General features: G+C 42.3%; 1 protein-coding gene across 1 annotated transcript in view; it reads left to right on the top strand.

Annotated features, from left to right (window-relative positions):
- LOC147660954 (ferroxidase HEPHL1-like) overlaps positions 1-19,858 on the top strand; it is a gene marked incomplete at its 5' end in the record, with an annotated part of 82,665 nt that extends 62,807 nt beyond the window's left edge. Inside the window, 4 exons of the mRNA XM_086951413.1 lie at positions 5,027-5,166; positions 8,088-8,250; positions 14,513-14,551; positions 14,635-19,858. Coding sequence (XP_086807539.1) covers positions 5,027-5,166; positions 8,088-8,250; positions 14,513-14,551; positions 14,635-14,834 — 542 coding nt within the window. The remainder of the gene's footprint in view (positions 1-5,026; positions 5,167-8,087; positions 8,251-14,512; positions 14,552-14,634) is intronic.
- Positions 19,859-20,077: the final 219 nt, after the last annotated feature.

Genomic DNA, 20,077 nt, shown 5'->3' with positions numbered 1-20,077 from the left:
GCTGTGATTGGTGCTGTACTTCTTGAGCTTACCCGCCTCAAAGGTTTGGGCTCTCTCTTTATAATAGTAGTATGGATATATGGTGACTCAAGGAAGATTTTTCAAACAGTAGGAAGGTGGGAGCACTCTGCCTCACATGTAGGGCTGAGTGGAACTTGAGGAGTTTCACTCTGTGGAATTGCGTGGAGTTGCCCAAAAACTCTGCCAAATTCCGTAGAGTTCCGTGAGTGGTGGCCTATTGCTCAGCCACCCCTAATAAAGTCCCTTTAGCTGCTGAGGGTCGTTGGGGACAAGTGCCCCTATTGTTGCCACAAGTAAGTCACTCAGTCTCTAGTGTATTTCTGATTGCCAACTCGTGTTCTCAGCCTCTTCTTAAGGGAAACACCTTATTCTAGTTAATAGTTAAAACCTTAAAAACATTGCTAAAAGAAAAGCTTCTTTGGTTATCCCATATGTTTTAAGGATTAGATTTGGATTAGCCCCTTAAACACCATGTTGCATATGTAAAACATTAAATGGCCATTAAGTGTAGAGAAAAAAAAATTCTTTTCTCCCAGCCTTCAATCACTACACTAACCATAGGCACTCCAGAATGGTGCTTTGTGTGGTGATGTCAACTGTGGTTGTGACATCATTCACTGTATGGCACATTGAAGAGAAGGATTAGCCTGGATTCACACTAGTTGGAGCTGAATGTCCGATCATTTGGCCTCATCCTTCCATGGGATTCTGGAGGTTACTCCTGCTTCACCTGTCTATTCCGCCATCCCTTTGTAGCAACTGAAAAAATCTGAGTTCTAACCTTGACTTCCCCATTTGTCGCAAGTTGTGTGATCCTGGGCAAATCACCTTGTTTTCAGTTGTATATCTAAAAAAAAGTGTGAGGCTGGAGATAAGGCTTTGTAACTTAAATTTCCAGACCACCCTCTTAAGCCTGAACGTGCCTAGAGGTGATTCATTTTTCAGGATTGTTACACAAGGCAGCAGGAGTCTGCTGAAACGTGTAGATGTTGTAATCTCGTCGTGAATAAAGCCCAAATGTGTTTCTGTAAAATCTACCTGGAGTGCCGGATGGTTATTTCTTCACGTTGTGGATAAACTTATATGCTATATATATATATATATATATATATATCCTTGTAGACTCTGCATTCAGCGTACTTCGTACCACAGAATAATGGACCACCACGCAGCAGGTAAATATTTCAGGAAGATTTATTCTCTTTTGTCACGGTTCTTCTCTGGCATGACGCGTTTCGGTTAACAAGTACCTTGATCACATGGCCACCATGCATTAACCTTCCACATTAAATACTTGTTTTTTCAACCATTCTCACCACGTGGTGCTAAAAAGTGAAGACATACTACTTAAGACAATGCACTTTTCTCCTTATGTATGCCATATAACATTCACATTATTTATGTTGTCTTAACGGTTCCATTTTTTGTAGTCACTGTTTAGACATGCATCATTTCATAAATGTGCAAAAATCATGCCATAAATATTAAATAGATAATAAATATGTGCAATACAATTGCATGATATTTTACAATATTTAAAAAACTCTAAAATTAATCGCATTTCAGAATTTAAATATAGCAGCATAAATGCTTAAAAATCGATCCACTGTTCTGCAATATTATGCATTGGTTCATGTTAAAACTCTTAAAGAAATAAAACTTTAGAATTGAAACCAGATATCGGCATAAATGCCTGTAAACCCAATTATGTGCAAAATTACGCAGTCACAGTACATAAAGGAAATTCCTCCTTTTATATGTGCAAAACAATGCCTAGTAATGACTATCCTTAAAAAACCGATAATTTGACATTTTATATTACATTTGCATACTAAGTTCTTTACAAATTTCTATAGTTAATAGTCCGAGCCCGGGCATAAAACCAAATATGTTATCTGCATTGTCTGAAAAAGAGCCCAGTGCATATAAAAAATGAAAAAATATAAGTGTATTTGAAATTTTAGGAATAAGAGATTGGCTTGCGCATTTGCATAAGAATCTAATTCATCTTTTACCGTATTTTGCTTCATATTTTACAGTTGTATTTATAAGAACGTGTGCATATCTTCCGTGTTATTTAATCCGTATGGAGACTTACTATTGAGATTTAATATATATTTCGTCTCCAACTGTCTCAATCAATCAATCAATCAGGAGTTTGTTAAAGCGCGACTACTCACCCGTAAGGGTCTCAAGGCGCTAGGGATGGGGGCGTGGGGGGGTGCAGGTTCCATTCCATCAAGGAGGGGGTCTGTCGAAGAGCCAGGTTTTGAGGTTTCTTGCGAAGATGGGGAGCGATGTTGTCTGTCTGAGGTGGAGCGGAAGGGCGTTCCATGCTTTGGCCGCGAGGAAGGAGAAGGAGCGGCCTCCCGATCTGGTCTTTCTGGTGCGGGGGACCACGGCGTAGGAAAGCTGGGCTGATCGTAGGGTCCTTTGGGGTGCGTGGAATTTGAGTCGGCTGTTCAGGTATGCTGGTCCGGTGCCGTGGAGGGCCTTGTGTGCGTGGGTGAGCATCTTAAAGGTGATTCTCGCCTCGACGGGGAGCCAGTGGAGTGTGCGCAGGTGCTGGGAGATGTGGCAGTGTTTTGGCAGGTTGAGGACCAGTCTTGCGGCGGCGTTCTGGATGTTCTGTAGCTTGCGGATGAGGTTTTTGTTTATTCCGGCGTAGAGTGCGTTGCCGTAGTCGAGTCTGCTGGTGACCAGGGCGTGAGTGACTGTCTTTCGGTGTTCGAGGGGGATCCATTTGAAGGTCTTACGAAGGAGGCGGAGGGTGTGGAAGCAGGAAGATGAGACAGAGTTGATCTGTCTCAAACGCTTTTCTCTGTCCCCACCTCTTTTGGGTACCGGTACTGAATCAATGACATAATAGGTTAAACAATTGATGTTTTTATCATGAATTGCCTTAAAATGCCTTGCTACCGGATAGGTGGGATTGCTGTTGATAATCGCTCGTATATGTTGTAATATTCTTACATGCACTGGTTTAATAGTGCTGCCCATGTATCTGAGCCCGCACGTACATGTGAGTATATATACAGCGAATTCTGTACGACAGTCATAGTTGCCTTTGATTTTATATTCATACTCACTAAAAGGGGTGTTATATTTAGTGGTGTTCACGCCAAAATTGCATGCCCGGCAGGTTGTGCATTTATAGAAGCCCTGTTTACTTGGCAACCACATAGACTCAGGAGCCCCTGCTGTCAGTGGTTGTGAGACATAGGCGGCCATGTTTTTGCATTTTCTAAAAGTTACCTGAGGTTTATCTGAAAGGTCTTCTTTTAAAATGCTATCGGTTAAGACAATTGGCCAATTTCTATTTAGTATTGCTCTTATTTTACGTTCCTGTCTACTGAACGTGGTAATTAATCTTGGTGTCTCCTGGCTGCTTACAATTTCATTTTCTACCTCGATATCTGGTGGTTGTAATTCTGTTCGAGGTCTTTCACCTGCTTTAATTGTAGCTCTAGTAAGCATATCTTTTGTATAACCCCTGGCTCGCAACCTCTCTAAACTTTCATTTTTGCACCTTTCATATTCTTCGGGGGTACTGCATATGCGCTTTAAACGCAGTACTTCCCCGTAGGGTATACTTGCAATGAGATGTTTTGGGTGTGCGCTTGACGCATGGAGGGTCGCATTGCCTGCAGTTGGCTTTCTATATGCAGTGGTGGTTAATTTGTTGCCTGCTACCTGTATTGCAGGGGAATATATATATTTAGGCACTGTGATGAGTGTGGTCACTGTGCATTGTCCTGCTACTAACCTGCATATTAGAAACCAACCTGGGCCCAATATTTGGGCCAAGCCGATAGACAAGTAGAGGTGCCCTGGCCTTCAGCCATTTTGTGTGTCATGCTCAGCAGCGGCTGGCAAGGAACGAAAGTGGAGTTGCGGTGGGAGGGAGGGTTGGGTGGGGCGAGTTGGGCGAGGGGACGGGGGCTCAAGGGGGGGCATTACAAACATTTTTAAAAGTACTTACAGTCTACCCGAGTCCGCAGCCGCCTCTCCACTGTCGTGTCGTCTCTCCGGAACCAGGAAGCTCTCAGGCCCCTCCCCTGAGCTACGTCGCTCAGTCCAATCACAACGCTGATTGGACTGAGCGACGTAGCTCGGCGCTCAGGCGCGACCTGGAAGGGTTTGCATGTTTCTCACCAGGCTGTGTAATGCAGCCTGATGAGGAACATGCAAAGTGCGCATGACTGCTTGGGGCAGCCCGAGAGGGCCGTTCAAGCAGTCATGAGGACTTTGGCGTGTGCAGCAACCACTCCTCCTCCCGACGTCACAGGAGCCCTGCCCCACCCAGCCTGGTTGAAAAAAGAAAATCATAATAACAGAAAAACTTCTATTATGATTTAATTTTTTTACACTGCTGCGTGAGCAGTGGGTCGACGCTCCTCTGCCTTAGCGGAGTAGCCGCCACTGGTCATGCTCCAGCAGAAAATAGTGAGCCAGGTAATGGCTGCCTAGAATTGCCAGCTTGCGCCATGTGGTCTCTACCATATTCTTCAGTGCTGGGCTTCATTCGGCATGCTAATGTGTTCTGGGAGCTGTAGTCTCAGTTCTTCGTTAAACCAGCTATACCAATAACGCTGATGAGCATAGTGGCAGGAAATGCTAGGAAAGGTAACCAGATGCTATGGACCTTGGAGGCAGATAGTGATAGGGATGGGGAAACAGAAGCAAATCAGGTACAGATCTGTTTCGGTCTACTGTGGAGGGAAAAACTCTGACAAGCCGGGATAATTGATTCGTCCTTTTAAAATGAGAAGCTCTTGATTTATTTATGTCGTTTTCTGACAATTGTAAATAGAAATCACAGTTTCTGTAACACATTTGTTTGCAATTCCGTAAATGGGTGTCTCTTGTCTAAGTGTTAAATAAGGCAAGTCCAAGATTGTCACAGCAGGAAAGATGTGTAGAAGAACGGTTATGTTTACAAAAAATTCAGTTCTGTACTTCAAAAACAAATTTTTCTTGACCATCAAATATTTTTTCTCGTCAGCAATAAATGGAAAGATCTATGGAAACCTTCATGGCTTGACAATGATAGAAGGAGAAAAGACAAACTGGTACTTGATGGGACTTGGAAATGAAGTTGACATGCACACTGTCCACTTCCATGCTCAGAGTTTCCTGTTCAAGGTTAGTACAAATTAAATGTACTTAGCAGTTAAAAAGATGTGTATCTGATTGTAATACTTGTGAGTGGGAAAGTATCTTTGTAACATCCCAATATAGATTAACTGTGTGAAAGAAAGGCAGCTACATTTGTGAGTTGTAACTCAAGGTCACTACAGACCAACACACTTTTCCTAACTGAGCCCTTACACCATATTGTCTTAGTATGTGAAGAGGAGAATTGGTTGAGCCTCCCAGTGTTAACTATTGCATGTCATGAATAACTATTCATGGCACCTGCTTGTGTGTCATGCGTTTTTCCTAACCTTGTTACTCTATGACTAGTAAATGTCACTAGCTGGAAGGTAGAACTGAGGAACACTGGCTGAAGTCAGTTGGAGTGGAACTGCTTGATGCTCCTGTTGTACCAATCTTGTTCTTCTAAATTAGCTACACATTGCCACAAAGTTGATGGAGTGGTCATCAGTGTCTTCATTTCTAGTATAATACTGCTCATCTTTCCCCTTAACAAAATAATACATTAAATATTCTACTATCTATTTTCCACAATGTCGTAAAGAAAATAAACTAAAATTACCATAAGATAATACCAAATGTGAATGGAAAATGCAACTCTACAATACATTACATAATCCTGCAAGCATGAGGCAGCTTGCGACAATGTACACTTTTTAGTATTCCTTGCATTTCGCCATTAGGACTCATTCCACTACTTAGTGAACATGCAGCATTTTTTTTGCTGCAATCCTAGCCCCATTAGATCCTTCCAACTCAAATGGCCCATCTACTGCATCTTTTCCAGACAAGCCCATAAGCACAATTCTATCATCTTCGCAGCAATCAACTCTTTTCTACATTCTGCTACATTCTTTAACTCATGCTGTACTCTTACTTACCACGCAAGGACCCCCTTTTTAAATTCGACATAGCTCCACCCTCTACTCTAACTGCATTCTTGAAAAGCTCAATTACCTGCATGGGATTAGGCCTTGTGCAGTACCTTTACCAGAATAAGAAGTTTTCTTCAGTCTAATCCAGTCCCTTTTTTTCGCCCAAGACTTAACTGTTTTTTCCTCCCTTCTTGTCCATTCAAGTCTTCATTTGTTGTACATATCCACAGCATTTCTCATTTCGTGTTAATCAATTCCAAAATCCACCACAATTATTTTTAACTACTATGATACCAATTTGGAACCCGCTTTACATCCCCATAACAACCGAAATGGAGTCAACAAGGAAATAGGATTAGTTTTAGTCCTGTAAGTTAAAAAAGTGGATTCCAATGCTTTCCTCCAAACAATTCCGGCGTTGAAAGCTAACTGAATAGATTTGGGTGTTAATCTGTTCGATCTCTCACTTGACCATTTACCTCACAGTGAATTACAGAATTTATCCAATGTTGTATACCTGACTGGTAAAGAATTGCTCAGTGTAATTTCTTGTAAATTGCTGATACAATAAATTCAGACAATCCCTCCCTGCAGAATAACGCTTCTAATAATTCCACAGTGACTTATAATGTAACTTCTTCAATCATCCTTACTGCGGGCCGTTCAGAATAGTAATCCACAACCACTACCCCATAAGCTTCTTGTCAGAGAAGAAAGGAAAATGCCCCCCCTTTTTTTTTTTAGAAGAAGAAATCTGAGTTGTTTCACCTTAGTAGCATAATCTTGTATAAATTTAGTATGAAATTAAGTTAATCCAAGGAAAGCCACTAATTTTTCCTTCGACGTAGACGTCGGTGCTTTCATTATACCTTCAACTTGGCAGATTTTTGCTTTATACCAGTATTAATAATGGTATGGATTCTGTATTCAACCTCTTTTCTACAAACATTTTACTTATAAAACTTAAGTTTGAGACCTTTTTCCTGAAGGATATGTTTTGGTCATGGTCAAGCATGTATTTTGCCAAAATCTAAGTTATCATCCTGGAACGCCACTGATCCCCCAATACCATCCAAAGTTTATTTCATCCGTTTTTTAAAAAATCGGAGGCCACACTTGGCAGGCTAAGAGGATGATAGCAAAACATACCTTCTGGTGTAACAAATGTCATTGTGGAATCTTCATTCAAGACAACTTGATGTTTCCCACTTGCCAGGTCTGATGTTGAGAAATTGACACTTCAGCAAAAACACTTACCATAGAATGTACTTGAAATGTAGAGTCAGCTCTAATTTCTTGAATAAAACGTTCAGAGTGTTCCACCCCTTTAACTAATTTTGAAGTAGCATTCCATGCCAGTTCTGCATTCACCCATACTCTTTCCTATACTTTTTTTTGTAGTTGATTTCCATTAACATTTGATCTTGCAAAACCTGCTGGCAGTTGTCATGTTCGAAATCACACATTGTGCTAGAGATCTTTGTGCCGACACACATTATTCAATAGATTTAATACTATCTTGCTTTCCATAGTAACATTTGGAATGTTCAATTACCCCATTTGTTTATTTTCCTAACATCTATGCATTTGTTGAGATGAATGTCACCTAGTCGTTCTAACAAAGGTAGATTCTTGAATTCTTTTAATCTCAACCTACCCAAACAATGTTTTAATAAAAATAATTTCCAATGAGGTGTGAAGAATCACCTTCTAGAACTTCTACATAGACAAGCAAAACTGTTTGCCGTGTTTCCCAATTCATGGGTGGTTGCGCCAGGTGATGTTAAAAATGCTGGTGGTGGTATGATTCTTGACATTATGGAATGTTTACAAAAATGTACAATGTAGAATATGCGGAATTTATATAATAAATCGACAAAAGAAAAGTAGACACCCTTATCTGGTGATAAAGTATTTACAGCTGTCCGGTTGCCTGTGGAAAGTTGAACCTGGGACAGATGACTGTCAAAATAATACTTAAATTTAAAAAATCAAATACTAGTGAACTTACTGTTTTGTCATTTCTTTCCGCAGACCGACAAGGAGCACAGGGCGGATGTGTATGATCTTTTTCCTGGGACGTTTCAGACCATAGAGCTGATAGCGGGAAATCCTGGGACCTGGTTACTGCATTGTCATGTAACCGACCACATTCATGCTGGCATGGAAACAACATTCACCATCAGACGAAAATCAGGTGTGGATTCATGGTCTTCTGTCCTGCTGGAGGACGGGTCTAGCCCTCTCCAGAGCTCTTCAAGATAGCAACCCCCAGTAGTTGGTACAGACATGGTGTTTTGGGTCTTCAGGGTGTAACTTGTAGGTAGAGTAATCCTATTGGTATCTTGTGAGGATACACTAGAGGGGCACCCTTGAAAACTGATAAGACAATGTAGGAACAACATTAGAAAGGCATTTTAGTAGTTTCCAAGTTAACAATTTACCAAACCAGCAGAATTTACATTTGTTGATACTTCTGGCATGGGTGTTTTGTCATGACAGAGAACCCGTACCTAAGGCTGGTTTCTTATTCAGATTTCTGCCAAAATACACAATATTTTAGAAACATATACCCATCATGGGATTACCTCTTGTATATTTTCACCCGAGTTAATCATCTGGCTGAATGGCTATGGTTTAAATGTGGTCACTAATATTTTTTGTAAAAACATATTTCTATTATTAGGGAACCCATTGGGATCTAAAATCCATAGGCTTTTGACGTAATTTTTTTCTTTTAAAGAAAAGGAGCAAATTTATGCTTAAAAGCATTCATAGACCATGTTTTTTATTTAAAAGAAGAATTTAATAGATATTTTATAAAGGTGAGCAGAGTAGATCTTCCCAAATAATATACAAATATATGAATATTCTGATGGCGTCTTAAAATACCTTTTGTAAGTGATGGAAAATGGGTGGGAAAGTCAACCCCTGACACAATTCTTGAAATTCCCCCCTAAAGAACTGTGGCTGTACCTTATAGCAACATTACATTTCTCTATCACAGTATGAGAAACACAACATGAGATTTAAAGCTGAGCCGATATAAATAGTTCTTAAAACTGACAATTTGAAGGACAATACTGCCTCAAGGTGCAAGAAATACCCCCATCATCAGCATCAAATGTCATTAGACTTAAGAATTACATTTTCACCTTACTGCACAATTCTGCCACAAAAAAACACACGGCAAAAGTAATGCAATTTATGAAAAAGTCCCATCTAAGCCATGAAAGAGACCCCAAATGTGTGAAAATGGCTCCACTGAGTGATGATTTTTGGCAGTGTTGACTTTCAGTTTGCCTGATATGACCAATAAGTTGTTCCCAAATGAGAGACTAATGTGTCCCCAGGATAGTATGGACAGTGGTGCATACTTTTACTTGAACTCATAAACTCATGACAAGTTATTTATCTGGGGGCTTAGCTGTATGGCGTGGAAGTTACTGGTGGATCTTTCTGATTGGAAGGAAAATATGTCTTGGAAGGCTCACTATTTATTTCACATCTTAAAGATGACTTAGTGGCACAACATTGACAGTCAGGTAACACCTTTTGGGCTGCTTCACTGTCTGTTGACTCCTCCAAGCTCTCCTCTTTACCTTCTCAGTTATATTGCTGCTACCTGTCCCAATAAGCCATGCTTCTATCATATATATTTTAGTCTCCATAAAGACTAACTTAACATCTTGCACATTTGCTGCTTCACAATGGTTTACCAATGACTCAAACGTCATTACATACTGTGTTGAATATTCATTCTTTCCCTGCTGTGAAAATATTCCTAGCAGGGTTGTCCCTCTTCTTTTCCCATTTATTGGTTATCCTATCTGTCCAGTCCTGCAGACCTAGACCGTAATCTAGTCATCTGGTTGACTTCTTGCACAGGCCACTGGCCCCCAGTCGCTGACCGCACCATGACCGCACCATGACTTCAGCTGTACGCATTCGCCTCCTGGGGAGCCAAGGCCTTTGTCGCTCAAGCTTACCTGCAGCCTCACCCCACAGGGTAAGAGCCAAAGGCTCAGGTCACTGGTCCGCTGCCACTCCCTCTCCCCGTAACCTCAGAGATGCAGGTAGAGGTGGAGGGGTCTTCTTTATCTCAAACTTGAGGATTTTGGTGGATGGTTGAGGATTCGGTTAGGTGCCTGGTTTAATCTAATAAAACGTTAGAAAAAGGGTCCTAGGGCTAGATTAACGACCCAACAGACACATGCCCTATTAACACTATAAAGACGAGAAAAATGTCTGGGGGGTCAAAGAATGCTACAATCCTACTGTGTAAACATCAGAAAAGGTGCTGTGAGATGGACAAAGGTAAGACTAATATGTGAAAGTATGTGTCATACTGCACTTAAATTCCTGAGTTTGGATAAAAGTGCCCATCAGCTCCCGCCCTAAACGTGTATAGCCAAGCCAAGTCATGAGATTGGACAAGAAGCCACATGTTAAAAAATATGGTGTGGCCAACTGAATACAAACATAACTTAAGGCTTTTGAAGTTTAATTTCTCCACCTCAATTCTGTTGCTTAGGGACTAGTGAGTGTACCCTTGGCAGTGGAACTTCAGCTAATGTTGAAGAAACTGTTTAAAGTTCGCCTTAAGGAAACAAGCATTAAAAATGCAATAGGTCTCGCCTTTGATTAAGTTAAAGCCATTTGCTTTGATATACAATACCATTAGCAAAGCAAATGGCTTTAACTTAATCAAATTGGGGAGGAAGCCCACATGGGTGAGCACATCACGGAGGAAATTGGGAGGAAGCACACAGGGTGAGCATATCACGGAGGGAAGTGGGGAGGAAGCACACAGTAAGCACATGACAGAGGGAAGTGGGAGGAGTACACATGGGTGAGCACATCACGGAGGGAAGTGGGGAGGAAGCAAACCAGGGTGAGCACATCACAGAGGGAAGTGGGGAGGAAGTACACAGGGTGAGCACATGACGGAGGGAAGTGGGGAGGGAGCACACAGGGAGAGCACATCACGCAGGAAAGTCAGGAGGAAGCACACAGGGTGATCACATCACGGAGGGAAGTGAGGAGGAAGCACAGAGGGAGCACATCTTACTCTCCTTCTCCTGTGCCTACCAAAAATGAACATGCCTAGTATAACTGGTACTCATGTAAAGCACCCCAATACTTTCGTCGACTTTGATATTTAACCAGCGAGCGTTCAAGCTGACATTTTGACAGCAGTAAAGCAGACTCTGCGTCTCAGCAGGTCACAGGCACAGGGATTGGCTGCGTCCTCCGTAAGTGGAGGGGGTCTGGTTTCCTTCAATCGTGGGGGAGGAGGGCTGTGTGTCCATGGAACCCCTGAGCCTCACGGACACTAGACTCACAATGCAAAGGACGCCTCACCTACCTTGAGTTCTGAAGCTACTGTCATTTCCCCAATGACCTGCAATCGTCACGTGAACAGCTGCTCCTTAAGGCCCTGCAGTTGCTCCTTAAGACGCTGCACTTCCCGGCGAGTGGCCGCAGTGGGCACCTTAGTCCTCAACAGCTGCTTGGGGCGGCGCGAGGCAACACCACCCTGAACGTAAACATGTTTTGAGCTGTTCAACAAAGAGGGCCCTAAAACCTTAGTGGGGGTGGGGGGCTTAAAATTCGTTGGGATGCGGTAACTGGAGAGGCACGTGGAATGAATGCCTCGCTGATGGTCAGCTGGCCTCCCCCTGGCGCTGGCACCAGCGGGGCATTTCCGCCTTCTCGCCCTGGTGCGCCTCATCACGCTTTAAAAGGGGAGAGCCGACGTGCCTTGTTTACTGCACTCACGCTATGGGGGAACATCATGCTACAGATTGGAATCTACGGGGAACAGGGGGCAGCTGCGGGAGGTGCCATAGGCGACACTTTATACTAGTCCAAAAACACCAAAAGCAAGTCAGCTCTCAAGTCCTAACAAGCTCAGGGTCGGAGGCCTTCGTGCAGTCTGCAGAATAAGGAACCCCATGATTGATTGGAAGGGAGGGAGGAGGGACAGCAGAGAGAGTGGGGTTGAGGAGCTACGAGAGGGAAAACAAAACAAGCCTCAATCTCTTGTCTTTATTGGGCCATGTGTTTAAACATGGCCCCATAAAGATAAGAAACCTTTCACGGCATAAGGAAAGCAGACGAGCCCGTCCAAGTGGGCCAGCTGAAAAAGCCAAAAGTATACAACATAAAGAGCTCTTTTCCAATGGCTGGCCACCGTTCAGCATGAACAGTGAGGCCGGCCAATGGAAGAGAGGGGCGGGGCTTAAAGCCCTTTACTGAAACTACTCAAAATCATTAAATTTTGCCGAGCGAGCTGCGCATGCTAGCCGAGACCTAAAAAGGAACTCCTTTTACTCATTTTATCATTTTAAGCTTAAAAAAAAAGCGTTAGGGGTTTTATTACTAAAGTGCTGAACCTGCTTGAAGCCACATTAAGCAGCCAAGCTTCGTTCCCCTGCCATCTTCCAAAATCAAGCTTCTTCTGAATTCTGCGGTGAGTCTTGCAGTGGAACAATATGTTTTAGTTGGGCAGAAGGGTCATCCGCCATTATGCTTGCTGTCAGAGAGAAGAATAGGAAAGCAGCTGGTAGGGATCAACCCTTTGCCACATTTTATATTAATGGTACCCGCAGGAATTCCAATGCTGACTTGGGAAGAGATTTCAACTTAGCTACATACCTTTTGACTGTTAGTGTACTCCAATAAGATGGGCGTCCGTAAATTGTCATCTGGAAATGCCCTTCCTTGAAGGTAGCCGGTCTCCCATGCTTCACCAGTGCACACTCATATAGGCTTCAATAACTTGACTGAAACAGTGGAGGACGTGGACTAGCTGCCAACGTCTGGCTCCTTATGTAGTTGGCACTTTCACTTTTCCACCGATTTTAATTTTATTTAATTGGATTGTTTCCTCTAATTAGAGCCCCTCCTTAATTTGGTTTTAGGCATCTGCTTATTTTTTTTTATTGCCAGGCTGCCACTGGACCTGAAAAGGAAAACTGGAGATCTACCCAGAGATGTAGTGAAACCCACTGAGGAGTAGGGCGATAACATTAACATGAACAGAGGAGGTTATTACGAGTATGGCAGTCCTTGTGACCTCCATACTCATGGTGGTGGTCCGACCACCACCACCCTGGTGGTCTGACCGCCATATTACGATGGTGGCAGTGGGATGGCCATCAGACTGCTGCCTATGCTGGGATCCAGGATCCCACGGCAGTGGTGGTGTGGAAAGGGGCCTGCATATGCTGACGGTGCTGATGCCTGCACCGCCGAGCTTATTACGACTTGCATTTTCATCGCCCATTTCATGGCAGGGAGCCCACCATGAAAAGTGTGATCGAAATGCAGGTAAGGGGGCCTGACAGGAGGTATGTGCGGGGGTCACATGTTGTGCCCCTCTATAATTGCACTTTCGTGCATGCACTGTGCGGCATGCATGGCATGGTGTATTCCACACAGTGCACATACGTGCAGTAGGCTCTCTTACGGTGGTGGTATGTTGTATAGGCTCTTCTATGAGCCTAACATACCTGCAGCAGTGACTCTGCCACAGCACCGCCCACCCACCCTGGATTGAACTCGTAATCCGGCGGACAGACACACCACTAGTTTGGTGGTCTTCCTGAGACCACCGCAGTGGTGGTCCCCTGTTGAAGACTCCCATACTCGTAATAAGGCCCTATGTCTACTTACCTGGGATTTTATGTTTTCCATAAAATACCTAGTTTAATTTCCATTTTGTGCGAGGGCTTCTTCAGTTTGAGGTATTGATTGGACAATCAGATTGTACTGGGCCGCCCATCTGCTGGGGTTAATTGGGGTTTTAAAGGGTATTTATTAAATAAACTGTATATTTTCTTTTTATTATTTTGTTTTGATAATCATAACATCAAGCCAGTTGCAGGGCAGCCCCCAGGTTTAGCCTTCCCACTTCTTTCTGTCTCAGTCCCATCGCTCATGCGCCCCGCTACTGGCTATTTACTCACTCCAAGAATTCTTCTACTATCTCAGTTGTTTCTTTCCCCAAATATTCAGTGGATCAAAGCGTTTTTATTCCTTTGGTCATTCCTGGAATACTTTGCGGCAAAATAAAGCCAGAAAATAATTACTCGAGGTAAAAGTTCAAACAATGGAAAATAACAACAGGATGCTGTATTGAGAGTGTTACGTTTTGTCCCTTTTTGTACTTTTTCCTTTATTCAATCATATTTTGTTCTTTAATAAATTTGCATGGTTGAAAATAATAAATAAAAATACCGTGAATCTTGGATACACGCAAGCAACACAATTTAGCATTATATTACACCTGGAGCATTTTTGTGATGGCTACGAAATGTTTTTTCTTGGGCTGAGCACAAGATATTCATGCATTCAGAATTGTTCCTTTGCCAGGAAGAGTCCTTCATCTGCTAATTAATGAATGATCTAATACCAGACCTTTGTCTTTTTTTATTTTTGATCAAACACAATAGATCCTGTAGGCCCATATGAAGAATATGGTGTTACAAAAGGTATGAATACTTTCTGAAATTAAAACTTCTTGTGACAGTGTTAATTAAATAAAGCATTTATATGAGATTTTTCTATTTTTCAGGCAGCAGCCAAGCAGGCGTAGAGCTCTTTGGAAGCAGCCTGGATGCGAGACAGGCTAAGACCGCCCTCATAGCCTTGCTCATCATTGGAATCACGCTTCTGTCGATACTATTGACTGTCCTCGTTGTTCTCAGTGTCCTCCGGAAAAGGATGTTTCGTTGGACGTACCGTAACCCTGCACTCCCAGTCGATACCCTGTGAATGCTTATTATATATAGGAACGTGCAGTATTACTGGTGGCAGGGGTGCCGCTGTAAAGTATAATGTTACTTGAAAACAGGATGTTAAATGTGCAAGCCTTTTGAGTATTCAGCAAAATGTGGCTCCAAAGTTTGGATTTGTTATATAGGGATTATGATCCTCCAAACAATTTGATCTTAAAGTATGTCGAGTTAAGGTTCCTCAGATGTGTGGAGGACAGTTAGCAAGATGCTGATGATCTGAATAATTCAGTATGATGATGATGCATGGTCAATGTTCACTAATTGAACTTAAAATCAGAACAAACCATGCATTTCAATTGTTGCAAACTGTTGGCATTATTCAGTGTCATTGGGAGGTTGCACAAATGAAAGTGTTGACCAGCTTACTTTAGCGACTGTCAGTCTCCATGTGGTGTTGGTGTAAACGCTTTATTGAGCACGTTAGTGAAAGATATATATATATAGTAAAAGACACGGGCTGCAACAATAGGAAGAAAATTGGTCTGATGTTCAGAATTCCGATGGCAGTAACTCCAAGGAATGAGTGTTAGCCAGATCACTGAACTTGAAGCCCTGAACACCTAAGAGCCATCAGCTTCAACTGACCATTTGAGTCACACTGTTTATCTCTCCAGCCATTCCTCTCTCTGTTTAGTACAGAGCCAGTCAAGGTAGAGGTACATGATTCAGTCACCTCCTTCATATGCTTACTGGATCTTGAACCACATATCGGGAGGTCGGCTCCTCAAACCTCCTCGCTGGTCATCAGCATGTAATGTATTAAAACGGATTGAGAGGAGAAAGTGTTTTCCAGGGAGAAAAGTCAGTGAAGCCCGAAACATAAGCCCCTGTCTGCCTCAGAGATCTCGATTCACGACAGAGGAAGCGGAATCCTTGAATCCCATTGCAAAGTCCGTGAACACACAAAAACACAGCCAAGCTCTACCCTTTCCCACACCTAGAATTTCTTCCTTGCAATTAGTGTAAATAAATAAAAGCAGCTCAGTTTCAAGCAAGTGCTCTATAGCTGTCGATCACTGTAGTCTGTGGTAGTCAGTGCTTTAAGGGGGATGAAAAAGATGGTGGGGGTTCTAGGAACAGCATGATCTAAGTAAGGCATATAGGAAGCGATATATGTCAATGAGCAATATATATCGTTAGAACCCTATGAATAATACATTCAGAAATAGCCTTTCTTTGCAAAGAGAATAAAAAAATTGACAAGCAAAAAAGCCCCATCGATACCAATCTCTAAACAATCTCTGTTCAGATCTTACTTTGCAAAGCTCTTTATCAAAGCACCTTGGAGTCCCCACAGCAAAGGTTCACTCAAAGTGTGGGCTTGATCCACAAGAGTAGGTCACATTTCTGTAGTTAGTTTACACTTTGTAGTATGTTTACTTTGTTCAGTATACACAAATTCTGAGTGTAAACTTACTACAAAAGTTAAATTACATGTCCCCACCACCAATTGGCCTACTCATGTGTGAGTGAGTGGGTGACATCCATCCCTAAACCCCTCCTAAACCTCCTCTTACTCCTTCCTCATCCCATCCCTTTTTGTAGTAAGACTTTCCCTTTTACAACCGACTCCCCCATGTCCTCCCCACATTTACTACTAAAATCCATGCTTGCATGTGCGGAGACTCCGCAGTTGAGGAGGGGAACTTCGCACCAATAAGCATAGTCAGTGCTTGAACTTTGTATTATGTATTGTAGCGCCTGTGTAGCACTACAAAACGTACTACAAAGTGAAGTTTGTGACTCGGACCCCATATATTTTACCCCATTTAGACAGTCTACAACACTAGATTAATACCGCTTTCCAAACCTCCATCAAAAAGCCAAAGCCAGACCCTCTGTTGAAAAACTCTATAAAAACTTCTCTAAAACGCCCTATCCAGACCTGCTTCTAAACACCCCCCTCATGTCCTCCTTATAAAGCCTCATCCAGTCCCTCTTATTTATTGCTGATTTCAGGCCCCTTGCTAACAAGCTTCATCCAGGCTCTTCCTATTTAGATTTTCTTCAAAATCCAAGCCCACACCCTCATCTGGAATGGCCCATCAACTCGCGCTTTCAGTTCATGTGTGGTACACTTCAAAAAACATCATTAAAATTCTAATGATTTCCCTAACCTCATTCCAATATTCAGTGTCCCATCCACTCTTCCCTAAAAGCCACCTTTACCCTTCTCCAGTAACACCATCCAATCCTAACTCATTAAATTGCCACCCAATTCTTTATATTTGTATTTATATTTATATGTTTTATAGAGCACGTGGTTACTCAAATAGGGTTTCTCAGTGCTGCAGAAGAAACAGATTTCACCCTCAGTCAGTCTGGCTTTTGCCAATTAGTAAAGCCAAGTCTTCAGATGTTCCCAGAAAATATCTAAAAGATTGCCCTCCCTGTCTAATACAGTATATCGGAGAAACCTAGGCCATTTTTAGATTGTCCGAGCATAGGCATCTTGCAGGGAGGTAAGGGGTGACAAACTTCTAAAACAGTGTGGTTCCAGGTGTGTCAGAGCCTTGTATTAAATGCACTTCTTAATGGGAAGCAAATGCAGTTCTCTTAGCTGTGCCTCCAAAGAAGCGAACAAGGGAGTATGGCCTAGAAGACGTTTTGAATAGTTTTAAGTCTTTTTAAGGAAGCCTTGGAGAGACCAAGTTAAAGGACCTACCATACCCTACGTGGGCCCACGGCCCGCTGGCTCCTCGACATTTGTTATCCTCTCAACTCTCATGTGATGTGTGCCATCTTCCTGTGCCCTTCTCCTCCCCACCCACCCTCTCCACCCTCCGATTTGCATTTCAATCAATCAATCAATCAATCAAATTTATAAAGTGCGCTACTCACCCGCTAGGGTCTCAAGGCGCTGGGGGGAGGGGGGAGGGGTCCTGCTACTGCTCGAAAAGCCAGGTCTTGAGTTGTTTCCTGAAGGAGAGATGGTCCTGTGTCAGCCGTAGGTGGATGGGGAGGGAGTTCCATGTTCCATTTAATGATACAGTTTATTCCTTCTTGTCCTTCACTGTACCCATGTTGTGTATTTTTGCTTCAATAAAAAATGACAACACAATAAAGGGGGGGAAAGGACCTACCATAATGCAGGCATAAAGTGATCAACACCTCTATTATGGTTTTCTGTGTGGATGTTGGTAGGATCTAAAGAATCCTCTGAAACTTCTTAGTAGGCCAAAACAGCAGGATGTCACTAATAATCTGGTGATCAAACCTAAATTCACTATCCAGCCAGATTGCCAAACCTTTTACCACTTGTTTGGCCGCTGGCAGAGGTCTAAGACCCTCAAGCCTTCATGTGGGCCCCCAGAAGCTTAGCTGATTCCCAATAATGAGAATCTCAGTTTTTCAGCTGTTTAGTTGTAGACAATTTTGCTCCATCCAGCAAGCCATGGCCTACAAGCTTCAACTAAGTTGGGCATGTTTTAGAAAGTTTGATGCCCATAAATGCCATCAGGGTACCCCGCCTTCAATGCCTGACATAGACGGCACACCTCTCATAGGAGCAGATAAAGCAATATCACAAATGCAATGCTGAAAACGTTAGGTGGGGAATATAGAAAGCCTGCTCATAACTTAAAAGGAATGCACAAGAGAAATCAGCAGTCGGCTGGATCCCATCACAGCGTTCACCAAAGAACAGTTCACAATAAATCTGTCATCTCTGCGAGCTGCCCCAGTCTCTCCCTCTACTCCGCGTTTTGCAAAGTGCTTTCTTGGACACAATGTTGTAGCTTCTGCCTTCCCACTTGCTTAAGATGGATCATGGACTCTCAAAATGCCAAAAATCTGCACCGTGTGATTCATGTGGAAAGCTTGAAGTGGAGGGCTTGAGGGGCCCACCTCGAAGCCAAAGGCCAAACCCACTGGTAGAATCTATGGTCTCTTTTCAATTGATAGAAGGGTTTTTCTGCTGCTGCCACCATCTGTATTGGAACATTCACATGTATAGTCCGCCATGGGCAGTTGCATCCGGGATTCTATTGAATACATGAAATGGGATTAATTTAAAATTAGAAGCAGTGATATCTCAGTACACCACAAGGCTAAGATAGAAAGCTACTGCCTGATTTAGAGTTGGTTGGTAATGGGAATTATCCCATTATCCTACAAAGCACCAAATAGCTCTGTGAATAGCTCACCAAACATTGAATTACAGAGGTTATCTCAAGGAATGCTCCATAAAACATCGAGCCCTATGAAGCAGCTGCGGGACAACATGTGTAGTGCTGTCAAAAACACTTGAATGAATCGTTGAATCCCTAAAATGTATTCCACATCAAGGGGCAACTGAAATTGATGTTTTAACTAGTATCCCACTGACCTTTAAATCTAGTTTATTGCTCCGATATGGCCGCAGTTGTTACTTTTTGCCTCATCTACCACCTTACGTAAACATCAGTGGCCAGTGACTGCGACTGGCTACCATGTTGGGTATTAGTTCTAAGCCACCTTTTACAGGTGTCAATGGCTGGCACATTGACTAGTGCTTTTAGAACGCAATAAGAACGAAAGGTTCTAAATACATTAGCACAATTTACTGTGATCTTTGTTCCTCCAATGTAAAACGTGTTGTAGTGTTAGAGCTTTTCAAAATGATCCCTCTTTCTTACTAAGGTACCCATTTTTGGTATGACGGACCATTGACCCAGAATATTTAATTTTATTTTGTTACTGTAAATGATGGTACTGAAGTACTTAAGTACTTGTGTTTCTGGTTTTTAAACACATATAATTTATTTTTGGAACTACAAATAAGTTGCAAGATGTACACTGACTACTTAAAGCACATCTGAATGTGAATTTCACTGAGCATCTGTGTAGGTAATGTAGACGATGAATAATTGTGTTTGTTTGTGTCTTGAAGTGCATTGTTAATGTTGAGAAATGGAAACGGTAAATACTTAAAAGTGTATGGTTTTACTACAAATCATTTTTCCGACGATGCTTCTTAAAATGCAGTGTTTTCTTTTTGTGAAATAAATATTGGTTTCTATTTAACGTGTTTGAGTTTAGCATGAAAAATGTCTAGCTTGTGAGAACTTATTTTACAAAGCAGATTTATAAAAGTTAACCTAACACCATCACAATTGAGTAGTTTAAGGTGGAATGGACAAAAATGTGGGCTCCAAAAATTATTCATTTATCGGTAATCTGACGAAACATGCATTTCAATTTCAAGCAGACTGCATAGCATAACAAACATTTGCAATGCAA

The sequence above is a fragment of the Lissotriton vulgaris genome, unplaced genomic scaffold, assembly GCF_964263255.1.
Source record: "Lissotriton vulgaris unplaced genomic scaffold, aLisVul1.2 SCAFFOLD_1007, whole genome shotgun sequence".
Lineage (NCBI taxonomy): Eukaryota > Metazoa > Chordata > Amphibia > Caudata > Salamandridae > Lissotriton > Lissotriton vulgaris.
This window is presented reverse-complemented; position numbering and strand designations above follow the sequence as displayed.